The 22,330-nt window shown below is 36.1% G+C and overlaps 1 protein-coding gene across 1 annotated transcript; it reads left to right on the plus strand.

Annotated features, from left to right (window-relative positions):
• Positions 1 to 13,525: 13,525 nt before the first annotated feature.
• On the plus strand, positions 13,526 to 20,840 carry LOC107800723 (digalactosyldiacylglycerol synthase 1, chloroplastic-like). Its single transcript, XM_016623946.2, has 7 exons — positions 13,526 to 14,250; positions 16,239 to 16,271; positions 16,891 to 16,978; positions 18,195 to 18,679; positions 18,773 to 19,039; positions 19,197 to 19,546; positions 20,120 to 20,840. The coding sequence occupies exons 1-7, from the start codon at positions 13,654 to 13,656 to the stop codon at positions 20,643 to 20,645; spliced, it is 2,346 nt and encodes a 781-aa protein (XP_016479432.1). The 5' UTR covers positions 13,526 to 13,653; the 3' UTR covers positions 20,646 to 20,840.
• Positions 20,841 to 22,330: the final 1,490 nt, after the last annotated feature.

Genomic DNA, 22,330 nt, shown 5'->3' on the forward strand with positions numbered 1-22,330 from the left:
TATACCTCAAGTCTCCTCTGAGTAACTAAATCCGAGCACGTCTACAGTACGCTGCTGGGACCAACTCCAAAATCTGCACAAGAAGTACAGAGTGTAGTATGAGTACAACTGACTCATGTACTCCGTAAGTGTCGAGCCTAACCTTGACGAAGTAGTGACGAGGCTATGACAAGACACGTACGTAAATAACCTGTACAAGTATAAACAAATACGAAGCAACAATAATACAATAAATAACAATTTATAAATTAGGAGGGAACATGTGAAGGGGAATGATATAATAATTTCAGCAGGAGAAGTATCACTTAGTAGCCAATTAATTCATCAACAATAAAATGAGCAAATGATAATATGAAAATGGTACGGCACTACCCTTCGTGCTTTTACTCTCATTCCTCCCATAAACTAATAAATAAATAAATAAATAATAATAATAATAATAATAATAATAATAATAATAATAATAATAATAATAATAATAATAATAATAATTGGCACGACATCATCCTTCGTGCTTTAACTCTCTTTTGGCACGGCATCACCCTTCGTGGTTTAACACTCTCTGAAAATGATACGACATCACCATTCGTGCTTTTACTCTAAAAAATGACACGACAACATCCTTCGTGCTTTTACACTCTTTCTCACCATGACAATGATAGAATAAATAATAAAAATGACACGGCATCACCCTTCGTGCTTTTACACTCCTTCTCACCATGTTCAACAATAATTAAATCAGTAAAAATTTCATGAATAATGATCAAATAATCAATAATAAAGTTAAACAGGAATATCTTAATTAAATAGGCAATTATTCAAAATTAAATAAAATCCTCCAGCATGCTTTGACTCAACCACAATGCATAAGTACTCGTCACCTCACATATACGTTGTACCCGCACATTAAATCACGTAGCAAATTGACAATTAAATCCTACTCCCTCAAGTCAAGGTCAACCACGACATGTACTTCGCTTTGCAACCAAATTCAAGATTCCAATAAACCCTTGCCTCGCGAACTAGTGTCTGAAATCCTCAAATCTAGTCAAAAATAATTCAATATACTCAATACAAATCGTAGGAATTAATTCCATATGAATCTACTAATTTTTCGAATTAAAATCCGAAATTTATCTCAAAATTCAACAATGGGGTCCACGTCTTGAATTTAGTAAAAACTTACTAAATCCGAACACCCATTCCGAGACAAGTTCAACCATATAAAAATTATCAAATTCCGATGTCAAATGGACCTTCAAATCTTAAATTTTTGTTTTTGAAAAGTTTTGCAAAAATTCCAATCTCTTCCATCTAAATTCGAAATAAATGATGAATATAGACATGGATTTATGAAATATAATCACTTTTGATTATAGAACACTTACGCAATTCAAATTCGTGAAAAATCACTTTGGAATCGCCTAAATCCGAGACTCAAAACTCAAAAATGAATAAAAATGGCTAACTCCCGATTTTTATGTGTTCTGTCTAGCATTTCGCTTCTGCGGACAATTGACCGCATCTGCGGTTTCTGCTTCTATGGAAACTTGACCGCTTCTACGAGTCTGCATCTGCGGTCTAAAATCGGCACGTGCGATTACAACAGAAGGCCAAAATTTCATGTTTTTCCTTAAGTCCAAATTTTGATCCGTTAACCATCCGGAATCCACCCGAGGCCCCCGAGACCTCAACCAAATACACCAACAAGTTCTAAAATATCATACGAACTTAGTCGAGACCTCAAATCACATCAAACAACGCTAAAACCATGAATCATACTCCAATTCAAGCTTAAGGAACTTAAGAAATTTCAACTTCTATATTTGATGCTGAAACCTATCAAATCAAGTCCGATTGACCTCAAATTTTTCACACATGTCATAAATGACATAACAGAGTTATTCCAATTTTTGAAATCGAATTTCGTCCCCGATATCAAAAAGTCAAATCCGTGGTCAAATTTTGAAAATCTTTAGCCTTTACATTTCTAGTTTCCGTTAAATGGCCATAACTTGAGCTAGGGACCTCCAAATTAAATTACGGGCATACGCCCAAGTTCCAAATCACAATACGGACCTACCAGAACTATTAAAACATTGATCCGGGTCCGTTTGCTAAAAATATTGACCAAAGTCAACTTTATTAAATTTTAAAGCTCTATTTCACATTTTAATCAATTTTTCATATAAAAACTTTTAGAAAAATTATACGAACTGTGCATGCAAGTAGAGGTATGATGAATAGTTCTATTTGAGGTTTCAGATCACAGAAATAATTATTAAATTTAAAAATAACCTTTTGGGTCATCACAGAAAAATAACTTCGATGAAATATGCTTTGTCCTATCTCCTTTTATGAATCCTCCCTTCAATTGCTTTTTGGAGTTCTATAGGAGTTCCAATAAGATTTATGTCATCAACGTATACGGCAAGTACAATAAATTTCGATGTTGTTTTCTTTATAAAAACACATAGACAAATGGCATCATTTTATATAACCTTTCTTTAATAAATACTTGTCACGACCCAAAATCTCACCTATCGTGATGGCGCCTATATCAATACTAGGCAAGCCAAAAATCTCAATAATCCACCATATCTTTTAAATTTAAAAAATAAATAATTATATTCAGCGGAAGAAATCTCACAATTTCAAATATAACACTCCCAAAATCAGGTGTCACTGGGTAAATGAGCATCTAGTATGAGTACAATGATTGACTGATAAAAACCACTGTCTGAAAATATAGAACAGTACAATAATTGAAGAAAAAAGAGACAAGGTCAGCGGACGCCAAGCAGCTACCTTGATAGTCTCCAACTGATAGTACTCTGAAATCTAACAATCTCCGTGTCCGAAAGCACCTGGATCTGCACACGAGGTGCAGAGTATAGTATGTCCTGCTGCGTTGCGCAGCTCAATCCCATAAATATCCTCATAATGGACAATTATTACTAAGTGTGAAATGTATATTTTTGAACAATTAATTCAACGACAACACGACCTCATGGGTCCTAAAATATCGGCACGTAACCTAAACACGGTATTTATCACAAGCCTCACCTCAATTCCTCTAACACGTGCAACATGTTCAGATAATAACATGATTCTTTAATCTTACAACTTCACAGGATTTATTCAAGACACAATTTTTGTGATGCACGTCTACATGTTCATCATTGTCATGACCCAAAATTCCACCACAGACATTGTGATGGCGCCTAGTCTCTAAGACTAGGTAAGCCGATTTCAATTATCTTTTGAAGCCATTTTTTTATTTGAATAAGTAATCAAAACTAACAGCGGAACAAATATGATATACAACCTCCCAAGACTGGTAGTACTGAGTCACGAACTCTAACTGAATACATAGAATGATCATGAGGACCGAATATGCAATACTGTTTGATTACAAATTAACAGTACAATGAAATGAAAAGACCCCAATGGACTGCGACGACCAAGAAGCTATACCTTGAATCCTTACGATCCCGATGTAACTCTGCTCAAGTCCGATATCTCCAATACCTGGCTCTGCACAAAAATGTGCAGAAGTGTAGTATGAGTATACCACGGTCGGTACCCAGTAAGTATCAAGACTAACCTCAGTGGAGTAGAGACGAGGTACAATCAAGACACTCACTAGTCTAATACCCGGTGCAATATAGCAGTATACAATAGTATTGGAAAATAACTAGCAATGATAACAACAACTCAACCAGTGATATAACAACAAAGCAACAAGAACATCATAATTATTGCCCAGGCTAATAAGGAACACAAGTACAATAAATAAGTCAAGTCCTTCAAATATAAATCCTTCACATATTATTCTTTAAGATATATATCTTTCGAATATACTTCTTTTGAATAATTATCTTTCGAATATACTTCTTTTGAATAAATATATTTTCAAGTAAAAGTCACCATGTGACACCCCATTTCAAATCATAAAAATTACGGGTCCCAGCCCACTTTCATATTTTTTCACGACACCTCGTGCCCATATTTCTATCACCATCACACGGACAACTCACGTGCGAATAATAAAATCATCATATTTTTCCGCGGCACCTCATGCCCATATTATTTTCATAACTGTACGGACAACTCACGTACCAAAATATAAATGTATATGTGATCGGCAAGATCAATTTATTTTCAATAAAGTAAGGTTAAAATATTTAAATCAAGTAAGAAATCAACAAAAGGATAAGTTTATTTTAAAAATCGTTTGAGAGGGGAAAGATGACGTTTTCTTTAAAATAAAGCATCAGATAAACTACTAATTTGGATATAAAATTTGTTAAATTAAACATACTGAAAATTTTCTTTTATTTAAAATAACTCAATCATCAAAGACAAGTACAACCCAAAAATACAAATCCTCAAAGTCTCGCACAAAAAAGTCAAGGTCAACACAATACATCAAAAAATACAAAACACTTAATATTAAGTCAAATAATACATCACGAAAAACACAAGAATTTATAAATTACGAAAAAACAAAATAACCAAGGGCAAGTGCAAACATAGTCCCGAAGTAAGTGCTCAACAGGGGATCTCCCGAGGTACTGCCTCGTAGTCCCAAAATAAATATGCAACAACAATAATGCCCCCAGTCCATCACAAATCAATCCCCGACATAGCCCCCTTGTCTCGCCACGTGTGCAATAGTAAAGTAAATGCCCGCCTTGTCTCGCCACACGTGCATAATAATGTTCCAACCTTGTCTCGCCACATGCGCAACCTACATTTATATATATATCCCGCCTTGTATAGCCCTCCTTGTCACGCCTCATGTGCATAAATCAATAGTAATAATTGCACGGCAGAAACCTCGTGCAAACACCCGAACATAACTCCCAAAATATAATGTGCCAATATCACATCTCATAAACTGCACCTCAAGTGTTCAAATATTAAAACATAGCAAAGATTGCACATCAAATGCTCAATTATTACAACTTATCACATATTGCACATCAAGTGCTCAAATATTACAACTTATCACAGATTGCACATCAAGTGCTCAAATATTACAACCTATCACAAATTGCACATCAAGTACTCAAATATTACAAATTATCACAGATTGCACATCAAGTGCTCAAATATTACAACTTATCACAGATTGCACATCAAGTGCTCAAATATCACAACTTGCTAAAAAAATCAACAATGCCTTATTTTCCACAATAAGGAGACCATGGCTCGACCATAATGTGCACAAAAAAATCTTAACAAAATATCCGGAAGTGAACAACTCAACAAAATAATATTTCACATAAAAATCAAGGTGGAAATCACACCAAATCATCATGTAAAAGTAATTTCAACAAACAAGGATCTAGGCATGACAAATAGAGGATTTAATGAGTGCCAATAATTTCCAATTTAATACATAAGGGCGTCTAAGGATTTTTAATCAATGAAATTTGTACATATAATCCAAATACGTACTTGTCACCTCGCGTACATGGTTTTCAATTACACAAATTGCACATAAGACTCAATGCCTAAGGGGTAGTTACCCCACTCGAGGTTAAGCAAGACACTTGCCTTTTTGAAGTTGGGCCGATATTTCAAAATAGCCTTCTTGCTTGAATTGACCTCCGGGCAGCTCAAATCTATCCAAATTAATTGTATAACTCCATTAAAATTCGTCGGAAATAATTTCGGATAATAATACGTCGACTTAAAAATTTATTCCAAAAAGTCAATGCGGGACCTGCCTCTCGGAACCCGACATAATTTTTATGAAATCCGAACACCCATTCCGATACGAGTTCAACCATACCAATTTTATCGAATTCCAATAACAACTCGACTTCCAAATCTTAAATTTTTGTTTTTGGAAGATTTTACAAAAATCATAATTTTTCCTCCATTAAATCCGAATTAAATGATGGATTCAAAGACATAATCATGGAAATTAATCAAAACTGGATAAGAATCACTTACCCCAAACACTCACGCAAGAATATCTCCAAAAATCGCCTTTTACCGAGCTCCAAATTTGATTTTGAGTTATGAACTCAAACCCTCATTTTTGAGACTTTTTAATTCTGCCCAGATAGGCCTTCTTCGCGTTTGCGACCATTACTTCGCGTTCGCAAAGGCCAAAACCCAACTGCCTCAAATCCTTCATCGCGTTCGCGACCTCCTTGTCACGTTCGCGATGACCAGCTGACTAGCTCCTTCGCATTCGTGTCCCACGCTTCGCGTTCGCGAAGGCCAAACGACCTCATGCCCCACTCTTCCTTTATTCTTCGCGTTCGCGTTGCTTGGCCGCATTCGCGAAGGCTTGCCCAGCTCCTTCTTCGCGTTCGCGTCCCCTGCTTCGTGTTCGTGAAGGCCAAACCAACAGCCCCTCAAATTCCTCTTCGCGAACGCGGGACTCCTTTCGCGTTCGCGAAGAATGAAACCAGATGACAGAAAATAGCAGTTCAAAAATAGAAGAAAATGGCCCGTAGCCCATCCGAAACACACCCGAGGCCCCCGGGACCCCGTCTAAACATACCAACAAGTTCCATAACCTATTACGGACTCACCCGAGGTTTCAAATCATATCAAATAATGCCGAAAATATAAATCGCACCATGAATCGAACTTATGAACTTCCAAAACTTCTAACTTCTAAAACTCGTGCCGAAACCTATCAAACCAACCCGAAATGACGTCAAATTTTGCAGGCAACTCCCAATGACATAACGGAGCGGTTCCAACTCTCGGAATCGCATTCCAACTCGGATATTAAAAAGTCAACCCCCCGGTCAAACTTTTCAAAAATTTGACTTTCGCCATTTCAAGCCTAAATTGGCTACAGACCTTAGATTCACAGTCCGGACACGCTTCTAAGTCCAAAATCACCCAACGGAGATAACGAAACCGATAGAACTCTATTCTGGAGTCGTCTTCACACAGTTCCGACTACGGTAAAAATCCTAAGACTTAAGTTTCCATATCAGGGACTAAGTGTCCCAAATCTCTCCGAATCATCCGTAAATCAAATAGACCACACACACGGGTCATAATACATATTGCGAGGCTGCTCGAGACCTTAAGTCACTGAATGGGGAGTAAATTCTTAAAATGACAAGTCGGGTCGTTACAGTCACCTATCGTGTGAGTCACCTTCAACAATTTATATCATACCAAATTCGGGGATTCATACCCTCAGAACCAAGTTTAGAAGTGTTACTTACCTCAAACCGTATAATTCTTTACTCCGCTATGCCGTTGCCTCGTGAATTGGCCTTCAAATGCCTCGAATCTATCCATAATTAATTCGATTCAGTCAATAAAATTTATTGGAATTAATTCTATAAGAAAATACTAATTTCTCATAAAATCCGAAATTTAGCTCAAAAATTGCACGACTCTGAACCTGACAAAAGTTACAAAATCTGGAAGCCCATTCAACCACGAGTCTAACCATACAAATTTTACCAAATTCCGACATCAACTCGACCCTCAAATCTTCAATTAAAGTCATTGAAGATTTTTACCATTTTCAATCCAATCTTTACCCATTTGAACTAAACACTCTTTCCATAAACCTTATTGATACGTATAAATAATACTCTTAATCATCCATTATTACCCAAACTCAAAATTGAAGATTATCGGTCAGAACCTTACCTCTTTGATGAAGAACTTGAGGGATTTCTTGTTGGATTTCAAGGCTTGGATAAGAATTTGATGAACAAGACACTTTATCTACTTCCTCTCTCTAGAACACTCTTACTTCTCTCTAAAATTATCAGATAATTGCCCCAAAATATGCCCCAAAACCTATTTATCAAAATGGGGTCGGGTTATGAAAATAGGAAAATTACCCCTCCGAAAACAGGTATGCGGTCGCACAATGGACCGCATAATGGGTATGCGGGTCGCACAATGGACCGCAAAATCGCTGCCGAAAACTGGGCTGCGCTGGGCATATCGGCAGCCATTTTGCAGTCGCACAATGTGTCATTATGCGATCACATAATGATTCTGCGGTCGCATATCTGACGGCAGAATCGCATTTATTTCTAGCCTTTGGTAATTTTGTCATACCGTCTTGTAGGAATGTCTAAATGACAAACGGGTTGAAGCGTTGGAAACTAGACACATATACCTTTCTTTTGATAGGTAATACACTATATAACACTTCGTATCATGAGAGTTATGCTCATTTGAAGTTAGGTCTGGTGCGAACTCACTTGAAACTTTAGACTTATGAAATTTCCAACTTCTACATTCGATGCCGAAACCTATCGAATCAAGTCTGATTGACCTCAAGTCCGATTGACCTCAAATTTTACACACAAGTCATAAATGACATAATGAAGTTATTTCAATTTCCAGAATCGGATTCCGACCTCGATATCAAAAAGTCAACCCCCCGGTCAAACTTTCCAAAAATTTAACTTTCGACATTTCAAGCCTAATTCCACTACGGACCTCCAAAACATTTTTCGGACACGTTCCTAAGTCCAAAATCACCATACAGAGCTATTGGAATCATCAAAATTAAATTCTGAGGTCGTTTACATATTAGTCAATATCCGGTCAACTTTTCCAACTTAAGTTTTTAATTATAAGACTAAATGTCTTATTTCACTCTGAAATCCTTCTGGACCCGAACCAATTAACCCGATAAGTCATAAATTAATTGTAAGGCATAAATTGAGCAGTAAATGGGGGGAACGGGGCCGTAATACTCAAAATGATCGGCCAGGTCGTTACAATACTCACTAATGCGGTTATACCACATACTTCCTCATTACTTTAGACCGTATAAAGATCTTTGAAATTTGATTGAAAATATTTTTCGGGGACTTTGAATTATATGCGTTAGGTATTTTAAATCACTCGAAAATTTTTATGTGTATCTCATTATCAAGTGAGTGGTAAAGTTAGGTTGTAACCATATCCATTAAATGTATGTCAAGCTTTTCATGGACAACAAAACTAATGAGATAACTGAACGTTATAACATCCATAACAAGAGAATACGTCTCTTCATAATCGACACCAGGCCTTTGTGAAAATCCTTGTTCAACAAGGCATGCCTTATATCTTTGTACCTCATTTTTCTCATTCCTTTTACGTACAAAGACCCATTTATGGCCAACAGGCTTAACACCATTAGGTGTTTGGACTACAGGCCTAAAAACTTTACGTTTCGCAAGTGAATCCAACTCGAGTTGGATTGCTTCTTGCCATTTTGGCCAATCACGTCTTTGTCGACATTCTCCAACAGATTGGGGTTCAAGATCTTCACTATCTTGAATAATGCTAGATGCAATATTGTATGCAAAGACATAATCCACCACTATATCCAATCGATTCAAATTTGTCTCAATATCGATTGGATTTATTGGTAGTCCCTTATTTTCTTGAGTCTCATGCTCAATGATTTCATCATGAATCTCAGGATTGGTTAAATTGTAGATTTCTTTATGAGACTCTTTCGTAGTGTCATCTTGATCATTTTTTTTTCTAGGATTTCGATCCTTAGAACCCAATGGTCTATCACTTTTTAGGCGTACTTTTGACTCATTAGATATGACACTAGAAGATTATCCAACAAGAACATCAATACGAATTGGAATATTCTCTGCAGGGATATGTGATTTTGTTATCCTTTTCAGATCTGTAAATGCGTATGACATTTGATTTGCTATTTTCTGCAAGTGAATGGTCTTTTGCACCTCTTTTTCATAAATAGAGGCACGTGGATCAAGATGATACAATGATGGATTTTTTCACAAAATTTTCCGTTTGGTTTCACCAATTTTCCCCCTAATTTTGGGAAAAAAGTCTCATCGAATGGACAGTCTGCAAATCGAGCAGCGAACAAATCCCCCGTTAATGTTTCGAGGTAGTGAATAATGGAGGGCGATTCAAACCCAAAATATAATCCTAACCTTCTTTGGGGACCCATTTTGGTGCGATATGGCAGTGCTACAGGCACATATACTGCGCATCCAAAAATTCTTAAATGGGATATATTAGGTTCATGACCCAAAACTAATTGCAACTGATAATTTGTCGGTCTGATACGAACTAGCATTGCTGCATGAAAAATGGCATGACCCAAAACAGAAGTAGGTAACCTCGTTTTCATGAGTAACGGTCTTGCTATCAATTGCAGATGTTTAATCAAAAACACTGCGAGGCCATTTGGAGTGTGAACATGAGATACAAGATGTTTCACTTTTATCCCAATTGGTAAGCAATAATCATTAAATTCTTAGGATGAAAACTCAGCAGCATTTTCAAGTCTAATAAACTTAATTGGATTATCGAAAAATTATGCCCGTAATCGGATTATTTGTGCTATTAATTTTGCAAATGCCAGGTTGCGAGATGACAATAGGCACGCATGAGACCATCTAGAAGATGCATCTATTAAAACCATAAAATATCTAAACGACCCACTAGGTGGGTGAATAGGTCCACAAATGTCTCCTTGTATACGTTCTAAAAACGCAGGGGACTCAAACCCAACCTTTGTTGGTGATGGTCTAATAATTAACTTGCCTTGATAACAAGAAGTGCAAGAAAATTTATTATTTGAATAAATCTTTAAATTCTTTAATGGATGCCCATTTGAGTTTTCTATAATTTGTTTCATCATAATTGATCCAGGATGTCCCAATCGATCATGCCAAAGTACAAAAGTATTGAAATCAGTATCCTTTTTGTTTACAATAGAATGTGCCTCAATTGCACTAATTCTTGTCCAATACATGCCACAAGATAAAGATGGGAACTTCTCAATAACCCTTTTCTGGTCAGAGACATTTTTGGTAACGATGAGATATTCAAGATTATTCTCATCTATTATCTCAATATAATATCCATTTTGACGGATATCTTTAAAATTCAACAAGTTTCTCTTGGACTTGGAGGAGAACATTGAATTATCTATGATAAGTATTGTTCCCCTAGGCAGAATTATAGTATCTCTTCTAGAACCTTCAATTAAATTATTACTACCAAAAATTATATTAACATGTGCCTTACACATACTAAAATGAGAGAAATATTTCTTCTCTTTGAATATTGTATGTGTCGTAAATGAATCAATTAAGCAAATATTTTTACAATTAAATTTTGATCCAAGTTTGCTTTGTGAGATATTCATATTTATTTTCCATGATTTGACATACAAAAGAAATATAAGAATAAATATTAGTATTTTTAGAGAAAAAACTAAAGAAACAAAGTTAAATCAACAACTCAATAATGACTTCTTCGATTAATGTGCCGATAATTTTCCGAAAGACACTTTCTTTGATTGAACAACTTAATTAGAAAACAAATGTCGCATTTCAATACAAAAGTTTCATAGTACCAGTTGATTTAAAACCAATCCTTTTAAACATATGGAAAAGCTTTAGCAAATAATGGTACATCAATTTAATATAGACTATGTACTAAGAGTACGAACTTAACTCTATTAGCATGTTTCGAAAAATTCTTTTACCATATATTAAAAGTAACATGATCAATTGAATGAAGTAAACAGTGGGCAGACCTTTACCTCTAACAAAGTAAGAAAGTAGATTCTTGTTGGCCTTTTAGTAAGATCAATATTCAAACTCAATAAGGTATTGCTTTACCTCTAACAAAGTAAGAAAGTAGATTCTTGTTGGTCTTTTAATAAGATCAATATTCAAACTCAATAAGGTATTGCTATAACAAGCAGACTAAAACCAAACTTTATTCAATGAAGTATTATACTAATTCGACTTACTAATTAGTTCTAATTGCAAAACTACTACTCATGTAAACTACGATAATTACATGATAATTTATTCACTAACTGATACGAATAAGCAAAAATTAAAATCAAACTATTCAATCTTCTTTAACCATGGATCCATCACTAATCAAGTGGTCTATTTTTCCATCAGGGTGCTCCAAGAAGTATGTCACATCTAAGTGAGTGATGTCAAATTCATTCTCAGAGACAAAATTAGCTTCAGGGCCTGTATTTTTTAAGGATGCTTGATAAAGCTCAATCAAATATCTTGATGTACGATAAATATTTGCCCAATGACCTTTTCCACTGCAATAATAGCATTCAGTTTCTGAACCCTTTGCTTTTGGCTTTTCATCTTTCCCTTTCCACTTTTGGTGGTTATTTTTTTGGTGGGAATGATTAACACCAGAAAAATTTCTTCCTTAGCCACGGCTACGAACAGGGCCACGACCTTTTTCACGCTTAGCATAATGGGAATACACCTCATCCACTTCAAGCAATGGTGTAGATTCGGTGGGTCGATTTTCGTGATTTCTCATAAGCAAGTCGTTGTTTCGTTCAGCCACAAGGAGAAGAGAAATCAACTTAGGGTACTTCTTGAAACCTTTCTCTCGGTACTGCTGTTGCAAGACCATATTGGAGGCATGAAACGTTGTGAACGTTTTTTCAAGCATATCATAGTTAGTGATACTATTTCCACAGAGTTTCAATTTAGAAGTAATTCTGAACATCGCAGAATTATATTCAGAAACAACCTTAAAGTCTTGGAGCCTCAGATGAGCCCAATCATATGGTGCTTGTGGAAGAGTGACCAACTTTAAGTTGTCATATCTTTCCTTTAAGCCATTCCAAAAAAATAAGTGGATCTTTGACTGTGACATATTCTATTTTCAACCCTTCATCAAGGTGATGGCGCAAGAAAATTAAGGCCTTAGCACAGTCTTGTGTAGATGCTTTATTTTTATCTTTAATGGCATCTCCAAAACCCATTGCATCTAAATGGATTTCAGCATCCAACACCCATGTCATATAGTTCTTGCCCGAAATTTCAAGAGTATCAAACTTTCTTTTCATAATATCAGTCATAATTAAAAGAGGAGAAAAGTTATACCTTAATTTTCTCAAAGAGTTTCTTGACACGGTAGAGTCTCGTACTGATAATATGAAATAAAACAATAAAGGAAAAAAAAAATATTGCAGAGAAAAGAGAGAGAATTCTATTAATTTTGAGATAATTTACAATGGGTTAAAGCCCCTATATTTATAGGGGGGAAATAACTTAGTCATAAAGTAACAAATTCTCTAAAACACTCTAAGTAAAATTTTATTCATAACAAAAGAGTACTAATTGAAATTGTTACGCACAATCCACAAATTCGCAATAAATTTCGTTCACACACGCAACCCAATTAATAGCTTGTTTGGCCAAGTTTTTTTTTGGGCAAAAAATGCTTCACTTTTGGCCAAAAATTAAGGTGTTTGGCCAAGCTTTTAGAAGAAAAAAAAGTATTTTTGAAGAGAAGCATAAACAATTTTTGAGAAGTAGAAAAATGTAGTTCTCTCCAAAAGCACTTTTCTAAAAAGCACTTTTGAAAAAAAATATACTTAGGGGTAATTTTTAAAAATTTGACCAAACACTAATTACTGCTTAAATATAATTTTTAAATTATTTAGCCAAACACAAATTGATTCTACCAAAAGGGACTTAGGCCAAACAAGTTATAAGTAGGGTCCGCACACAACACCAAATTCCATCCGTACACGTCCTCTCCGGGGAATCTAGTGAGGATGGGAGTCGTCCTACGTGTCATCCCACCAAAGCTATAAAATAGCCGTTAAGTTTCCAGCCACCCATTTTCTTCATCCCCAGTTTCTGTAACAGAGCAATGATGAATTTCAAGCCGCCGGAGACAAGAACGACATCGTCCACGGCGGAGAAAGCCTTGTCGTTGATTTCTAAGGGATGGGAAGAGGTACGATCCTCTGCGGACGCGGATTTACAACTCATCAAAAACCGAGCCAACTCGTTCAAGAACTTAGCCGACAAGGAACTCGAAAATTTCATTAACTCAGCTTCAAAATCACCCTTCATTGTCCCAACTATTACGGCTTCTGCCACTACGGCTCCGCAACCGCAAGAGATCGACTTCGTGAAGAAGCTCCGCCCTAAATTGTCGGAAATACGTAGGGCTTATTCTTCACCGGACTTTAAGTGGGCCCCAAAAGGGAAGCTTCGAATTGACCTGTCAAGCATTAAGAATGCGATTGTGGCGGAGGAGGAGGATGAGAGGTTTGGGAAATGGAGGAGAGTGAGGTTTAAGGAGGAAGGGCAATTTGGTGAAGTTAATTGGGAGCCAATTAAGGCTTTTAGGACTCGGCTTAGGGAGCTGGAGGAAGAGCTCAAGAACAGAAGTTCGTCATCCGTGGATATTTTTGAAGGGATTAAGAATAGTGAATTTGTGGAGAAAGTAAAATCAAGCTTGGTAAGTAGGTTTTTTGGTCCGTTGTTATCATCTCTGATTATTTACACATATGGTAGTTTGGGTTATTAAGTTATTCATTAATATTCTGTTTAATACTCTTAAGAATCATGTAGTATTTTGTGTTTACACCAACCAAATGAATGCATAACATGTCATGACATACATTTTATCACTAAATTATTAGTTAATTAATAAACATTCTCATTTTAATTTATGGCTTAATCACGGTAAATTAGTATAGTTTGGTATAAACATCAGGTGCGGGTAAGTCTAAGTGGCATTTGATGGACAAAATTTAATGCTCAAAATAATTTGTTTTTGCTTCGTTTTGGCTCAAAGAAAACAGTCCAGTGCGTCAAGCATCCCACATTCATGGTCCGAGGAAGGGGCAGACCTCAAGGGGATGTAAATACCCTGACTCGTCAGTGGTTGATTCCACGACTCGTATCCGCATGTATAGATCACATTGAGACAACTTTATTGTTGCTTTAAGGCTTCCCTTCTTTGCTTTGTCTTGGCCGTTTTTGCAAAAAAAAAAAAGGACTTTTTTCTTAGAAACTTTCAAAACAAAGTTTTTGCCCAAACTCAAAAGGAGTACAAAATTCAAAAGCTGAGTGCAGATTTTTATCCACGAACATTCACCGATTTGCTTGGGCTGTTTTTGTAAATTAAAAAAAAGTGGGTGAAATTTCCTCCTCTTTTTTTTTTGGAAAAAACAACACAAACAAATCGAGTTTACAATAACTGAGATAATATGCCTTAGGTTTAGAATTTTTCCAACCAAATGCCACCTAAATTTCACTTTCGTACTTCAGGTTTTTCAGCTTGTCCTAATTTACTGGAAAAAGAAGTTGGGTGTCATTTGCTTCATAGAATTGCTATGCAGGAATTATAACATAGAGATTATTAAGCGGTCAATAAATTTACTTTCACCGGGATTGTTATGCATAGATTGCAGTACCAAAGTCGAAAATTAACTCTATGCTGGTATTGCTAATACACATTCTTATTCTAGATTCAATCATGTATAAACAATGTGATTCTGTTTGTAGAAATTTTGGTTAGACAGAACTGTCCATCAAAGTTGTCACTTTATGAAATGAACCTTGAATGAATATGTATATGACTGGAATTCTCTGTTCTGTTTCATTGAACTTGAGATGCATCTTATACGACTTTTGAAAAAGAGGAGAGAACCCTTTACTTTTGGTGTCAACTTTGTAGATTGTGAAATTTGAACTTCGTTGCAGGTGTTTGGCTTTGACGAATAATCTGTTTGGACTTGTGTTTATGAGCTGCTGCTCTGCGATATTTGAGAATGTTTTCCAAGAATAGCTAGTGAGTCAAAAGTTTGATAGTTCATTAAGTTTGCCATTTGGAAGACCCCCCCCCCCCCCCACAAAAAAAAAAAAAAAAAAACCCAGTGGCTCTCTTATTATATGAACGAAACACAATGCACTAGGATTTACCATCATTCGAGATACTTGGTTGAAGTTTTCATCTTTAATAATTGCACTGTAGGTTCCATGACTAAGTCTGGTGTCTCAACTCTATTTGCTGGGAATCTCTCTTATTTTTGAAATCTTTATTCGTGTGGATTAGTGTGCGTGAACGGCCCAGTTTGCTTTTTTCTAAGTCATAGCATAATTTTTCTAGCATCCTTCTAAATTTTCTTTTGAATCCCGACAATTTGTCAAATAGGTCGGAGTTTCTTCTTATTTGTAAGTCAGTGCTTGATGAGCTCTATATACAAGATTATGTTTCCCTATCATTACTTCATAAAAAATGATTATTTTTGGTCCTGATGAAGGAAAAGCTTGGTCTGCATAACTTTCTAAGAATGATGCCGGTCTCAATCTTGTCTTTCTCTTCTTTCACCATCCAGTGACTTGTTTCTTATCATGGCTTTCCTTACTGTTCACATTATAAATTGATCTGGTTTCACATGATTAATCTGTTGCTTTTGTGTTTGTCTAATAATGTTCCAGAAATCAATTTACAAGGAACCAGAAGAGACAAAGGTTGGTGCCTTATCTTTTAACATCATGAAATTACAATTACATGATTTTGAATGTGGTTAAACTTTTCAGCAACAGTATCTTGAAAATAATGATTTGCTTAGTAAGTCAGGAGAGGATGAGAAGTAAGGAATGGAAGATGAAAGGAAAGCATTACCTCTACATTGTTTGGTTAATAAATTGGAAATTTGACGAGCAAATCTCAGAGAGGAGAAATCATCTCCGTTTTCTTTTTCTCCTGTTTCCTCTCTAATCCAAAAAGAAAGAGGAAAATCATTCTCTCCCCCCCCCTATTACACTTCTCTTGCTTTCCTACTCTCCCCACGAAGTGATGAATTCGATAGAGAAACTGGGACAACGCACAACTTTATAAACCCATCATTCTTTTCTTTCTTGTCTATAAGGTATGGTGAAGGTATATTGTACACAAAGTGGGCTAGCGATTACATGTCAAGTGGATCTGTCTTTAGATTTACATCTTTATTCAAAATTTGATACAATATATTTTAACTAGGAAATTGACTGAGGTTTAAGCTGTTGGTGAACTTACACAGTAGACTGAAAATTCAGTCAGACTGAAGACCTTTTTTCTGTTTTCTTTACATGCTCTTTATTTGTGCAGGGAGTTCCCCCCCTGGATGTACCGGAGTTGTTAGCATATTTGGTTAGACAGTCAAGCCCATTTTTGGATCAAATTGGCATAAGAAGAGGTGAGTCTGTAAAATGGTTACTTTATCAAAACAAAAAAAAAAGGGTCTGTCAAATGGTTGTGGCTTCCATAAACTTGTTGATGCAGCCTGGGATTGTGTTTCTCTGGTTTGTTATACTTGCAGTATTCCCTCTGCATTTGGTCTCTAAAATTGCTACTATCATCTTAATTTATGACATCTGTGAGATTCATCTCGATGTAGTTCTGATACTGAAGTAGACATGCTCCACTTGAACGACATGAGAATATTTGAGGTCACTTTGATCTAGATGCTATTGACATTTCTGGTTTGAAATTCCATGTGTGCTTCATCGTTTAACTAGTTTGGAAGTAGGGTGGATGAGCTGCAGTCGCATCAAGGTGTACAATACTTATCATCAATGTTTTTAATACCAGTACTGATCTGTTATGCATAAAGTTAGAAGTTACCTATAAACAAATCAAAGTTTTTCCAGAAAACATCATGGTACTAATGTATTTCGCGGTAAATAACATTTCTTTGTGTATATCTGTTGTAGCCCTTCAAGTTTCAATCACAACCTTACAGCAACAAAAATGCTATAGATTCTGTTTAATGGATTCTCGACATGATCATGTTAAAGCTGAATTTTGTGTGAGATAGTTGTTGTTCCATGTAGTTAGTTCAGATTGAACCTTCAGTTATCTCATCAGTTGAATTACTTCTCTGAGATTTAAACTCTAATTCCTTCCAGGTTTGTTATTAAAAGTCTTGTTCGTAATGCTGTTCCAAAATCTCAGATCTCAATGTTACTTTTAATACTTGGGATATCAACAAAGTTCATGCGTAATCTGATAAATTGATTTGAATTATTCAATTTATTAACCTTAATAGACCATGTGCATTTTGTTGAATCTGTCTAGCCACTAATAGACCATGTGGGTTGCTCTGATGGTAAGCACCCTCCACTTCCAACCAAGAGGTTGTGAGTTCGAGTCACCCCAAGAGCAAGGTGGGGAGTTCTTGGAGGGAAGGATGTCGAGAGTCATTTGGAAACAGCCTCTCTACCCCAAGGTAGGGGTAAGGTCTGCGTACACACTACCCTCCCCAGACCCCACTAGTGGGATTATACTGGGTTGTTATTGTTGTTGTTGTTGTTGTTGTTGTCTAGCCACTAAAATTGGTTTGATACTTTCTAACCTTGTCTCCTCTACTGAAACCTTATGCTATTTCTCTGGATCTTTGGATTTCTTTGTAGATATCTCAGATAAGATCGTGGAAAGTCTGTGCAGAAAACGGCGGAACAAACTTTTATTGCGTGCTTTACCTGAAGGGAAGTCTTCCTTGATTGAAGGCGACAACATGAATGATGAACTAGATTTACGAATTGCCAGTGTACTTCAGAGTACTGGTCATCATTATGAAGGTGGGTTTTGGAGTGATTCTACAAGGCAGAACCTATCAGATGGTAAAAGACATGTAGCCATAGTCACAACTGCTAGCCTTCCTTGGATGACGGGAACAGCTGTGAATCCTCTCTTCCGAGCGGCTTATTTAGCCAAATCTGAAAATCAGAATGTTACACTGTTGGTTCCATGGCTATGTAAATCTGACCAAGAACTGGTTTATCCAAACAATCTTACATTTAGTTCGCCAGAAGAGCAGGAGCTTTATATACGCAGTTGGCTTGAGGAAAGAGTCGGTTTCAAGACTGATTTCAAGATTTCGTTTTATCCGGGGAAGGTATTCCTGGTGAATTAATTGCATATTATTCAGTAAAAGAAAAAGAAACTACTGAAATGATGTGATTATTTGATACTTGTTTTCCTCTTCCAGTTTTCCAAAGAAAGGCGAAGTATACTACCAGCTGGAGATACTTCTCAGTTTATACCATCAAGGGATGCTGATATTGCAATCTTAGAGGAACCAGAACATCTGAATTGGTACCACCATGGCAAACGCTGGACTGATAAATTTAACCATGTTGTTGGTATTGTCCACACAAATTATTTGGAGTATATCAAGAGAGAGAAGAATGGGGCTCTTCAAGCTTTCCTCGTGAAACACGTAAATAATTGGGTCACTAGAGCACATTGTGATAAGGTAATATTTGTGCATTTTGATTGAGTTCTCCAAACGGGAGAAGAAAATTGTTGATTAACTTCTGTGTGGACCAAATGATGCAATAGCACTTCCAAGTGTTTATCATGTCCGATTATTTTATGTTGGTCCTAATGGAAATGCTAACTTCCTTGTTTAGGTTCTTCGTCTTTCTGCTGCTACACAGGATTTACCCAAGTCTGTGGTCTGCAATGTACATGGAGTCAATCCGAAGTTTCTGAAAATTGGAGAAAAGGTTGCTGCAGAAAGACAAGGTGGTCAGCAAGTTTTTTCTAAAGGTGCATATTTCTTGGGCAAAATGGTTTGGGCGAAGGGTTACAGGGAGTTAATAGACCTGTTAGCAAAGCACAAAAGCGATCTTGATGGTTTTAATATGGATGTATTTGGTAATGGGGAAGATGCTCATGAAGTGCAGAGTACAGCTAGGAGGTTAAATCTGAATGTCAACTTCATGAAAGGCAGAGACCATGCAGATGATTCTCTTCATAGGTAAGAATCCTTCAAAAACCAAAAAGAAAACCTTTTCTGCCATTATATGAAATGGTAGAGAGCGGACTTTATTGAAGAAACCTCTTGGAATCTCCTGAGCCATGATTACAATATGTATGACTTATTGAGGATGTCCTATTGGATTACCTGAGCAGTCATTCTAAGGCACCACGGATGGATTGTTTTACAGAATTTACATTATTTAGATATTTTGGGTCGATTGTGGCAAAGTAATATATAGCAAGGATACTTCGAGATAAATTAAGCATAGATTCTACCTACAATATGCAGATTATGAGAACGAAGTACACATTCTTGTTTTCCTTTTTTCACATTTTCTCTTTGCTGTTTGTTCGAATGAATGCAATTCAGACACACACGAACACTCTTTCTTTGATTTGAAAGCCACTTTTGGGGATTTTTTTACATTTTGGTTCTTTAAATTACTTGATTTGAGAGGCGATTATCTTTCTGCATTTTGTTTGTTGCGCTAATAGTCACATGCCTAAAGATGTACTCTGCATCTAGTACTTCATGGTTTACTTTTTCTGACAGATAAATTTTTGATTGCAGTTATAAGGTCTTCATAAATCCGAGTATCAGTGATGTACTCTGTACAGCCACAGCCGAGGCACTCGCTATGGGAAAATTTGTAGTTTGTGCAGATCACCCGTCTAATGAGTTCTTCCGGGCATTTCCCAACTGCTTGATCTATAAGACATCTGAAGACTTTGTAGCTAAGGTTAAAGAGGCACTAACGAATGAGCCTCAGCCTCTCAGTCCCGAGGAACAATATAAGCTTTCATGGGAAGCTGCAACTCAGAGATTCATGGAATATTCTGACCTCGATAAGGTTTTGACTAGTGAAACATGCAGGGAGAGGAGAAGCAGGAAGGGCATGGGAAAATCAGTTTCCATGCCTAACCTTGGCGGGATGGTTGATGGCGGTCTGGCATTTGCTCATTATTATCTCACAGGGAACGAGTTCTTGAGGTTGTGTACCGGTGCAATACCGGGATCACGGGATTATGACAAGCAGCATTGCAAAGATCTCCATCTCTTACCTTCGCAGGTAGAAAACCCAATATATGGCTGGTAGATGTATGCGTAATTGACCTGTATATCATTATTCTCAATGTGTACCATAGGTGTGATGTACTTGTTAGTTCTTACCTGATATCCTAGGTTTCATTTTGATGATTTTTTTAGCTATTGATGCGGTTAAAACTGCAAGAATAATAAGTAGGATGTGTAAAATTTGTAAAAATATGATGTATCTTCTCGTCTCGCTCTAGCTTCCTTCTTTGAGTTTCAAGGTAATCGTACCGATGGTACATCAAGTGTTGATCAAGTTCTTCCTTAAAAAAAAAATTGTCCGGTGAGGAATTTTCAGAAATCACTATTGTTTAGTGGCTATTAACTTCATATGGCTACCATATACATAATTACTTCGTATAACAATTATTTAGTTGTTACGGTAGTGTATTCGCTGTATTCACGCTACTGTATTCATGAATACAGTAGCAAAAGTCGCCTAAAAAATAGGGGGTTATAGCTGTGTACGCACATGTATTTACATGTATTCGCGCCATGTATTCATGAATACAGTAACGACAATCACCTTAAAAATAGGTTTGTCCAGCTATCTAATAACGGAAATAGGATCAATTAGCGTGATACACTCCTAATATAACTCAACAAAATCAATTCTAACATGCCTCATTATCAATCCAATTAATTAGAATGATTTTTCAGTTGTATATAACTGTTGTATTTGACTTTTGTATTTAGTGTGTTTCAATATTTTTTTTACTGTTGCATTCATTAGATTCAATATTAATATTTACTGTATTCACTATTTTATATTCCGTGTATTCAAACGTATTTATTTTACTGTATTTCACTGTATTTTAAAATTAAATGTATTAACTGTTTATATTCTGTTCTATTTTAATATTTGTATTCAGTGTATTTCAATGTTTATATCTTGTATTAAAAAAATACAGACCTTCGAAATACATAAATACAGGCAAAAAAAAATATTTATACAAAAATATAATGTGTGTGAGTGAATTAGTACAAAATACAATGTATTTGTATCATTGTATATGACTAAATAGCAAAGAAGAGAAGAAAATTCGTTGGAGATGGCGTTTTTCGGCCAAGAAGAAAAGAAAGTTCGTCGAATCCGTACAACAAATTTATGATAAGAGTTCATCACATTGCTCCTTTCCGTTCAAAAAATTCACTCTTTCCTGTTTTCTGGCTGCTTTCTACTCGATTCTAATGTCTCGTCGGCCATCAATACTAGGGCATGTATCTTGAGTTGCTCGAAGAGAGAGAGAGAGATTCTAATGTCTTGTCGGCCATCAATAATAGGGCGTGTATCTTGAGTTGCTCGAAGAGAGAAGGAAGAGAGAGAAAGAAAAAAACTTCTGATGGAGAATCGTGCGTTAATTGAAAGAAAGAGAGAGGAAAAACATAAATAGCGTATTTCATGCCTCAATGGTAGTATATATCATAAATACCTATTTTGCTATAAAATATAAAAGGTAGCTATAGAAAATAATATCTTAAAATAATTTTAGTGTATAATAAATTGGGTGTATATATTTGATATAGGAGATAAAATTTCCTTGAATATTTCCATCACTTGGAGACGCAACCAATAGGACCCTTATGGAGTTGTCAATCTAATCTGCATATCATAAAAAGCAAACGCCTGTTAACTAATATTAGCCCTCTTGGTTTAAATACAAGTTCTCCGATGTTTAATAATACACC

Source organism: Nicotiana tabacum, chromosome 2 (assembly GCF_000715075.1).
Source record: "Nicotiana tabacum cultivar K326 chromosome 2, ASM71507v2, whole genome shotgun sequence".
NCBI classification, from domain to species: domain Eukaryota; kingdom Viridiplantae; phylum Streptophyta; class Magnoliopsida; order Solanales; family Solanaceae; genus Nicotiana; species Nicotiana tabacum.

What these genes read in the sequence shown, in the direction of transcription:
- LOC107800723 (XM_016623946.2), top strand. Translation starts at nt 13,654, where the DNA reads ATGATGAATTTCAAGCCGCCGGAGACAAGAACGACATCGTCCACGGCG. An exon ending in AGAAAGTAAAATCAAGCTTG is followed by an intron (nt 14,251 to 16,238) that starts GTAAGTAGGTTT and finishes ATAATGTTCCAG; the next exon opens with AAATCAATTTACAAGGAACC. An exon ending in TCAAATTGGCATAAGAAGAG is followed by an intron (nt 16,979 to 18,194) that starts GTGAGTCTGTAA and finishes ATTTCTTTGTAG; the next exon opens with ATATCTCAGATAAGATCGTG.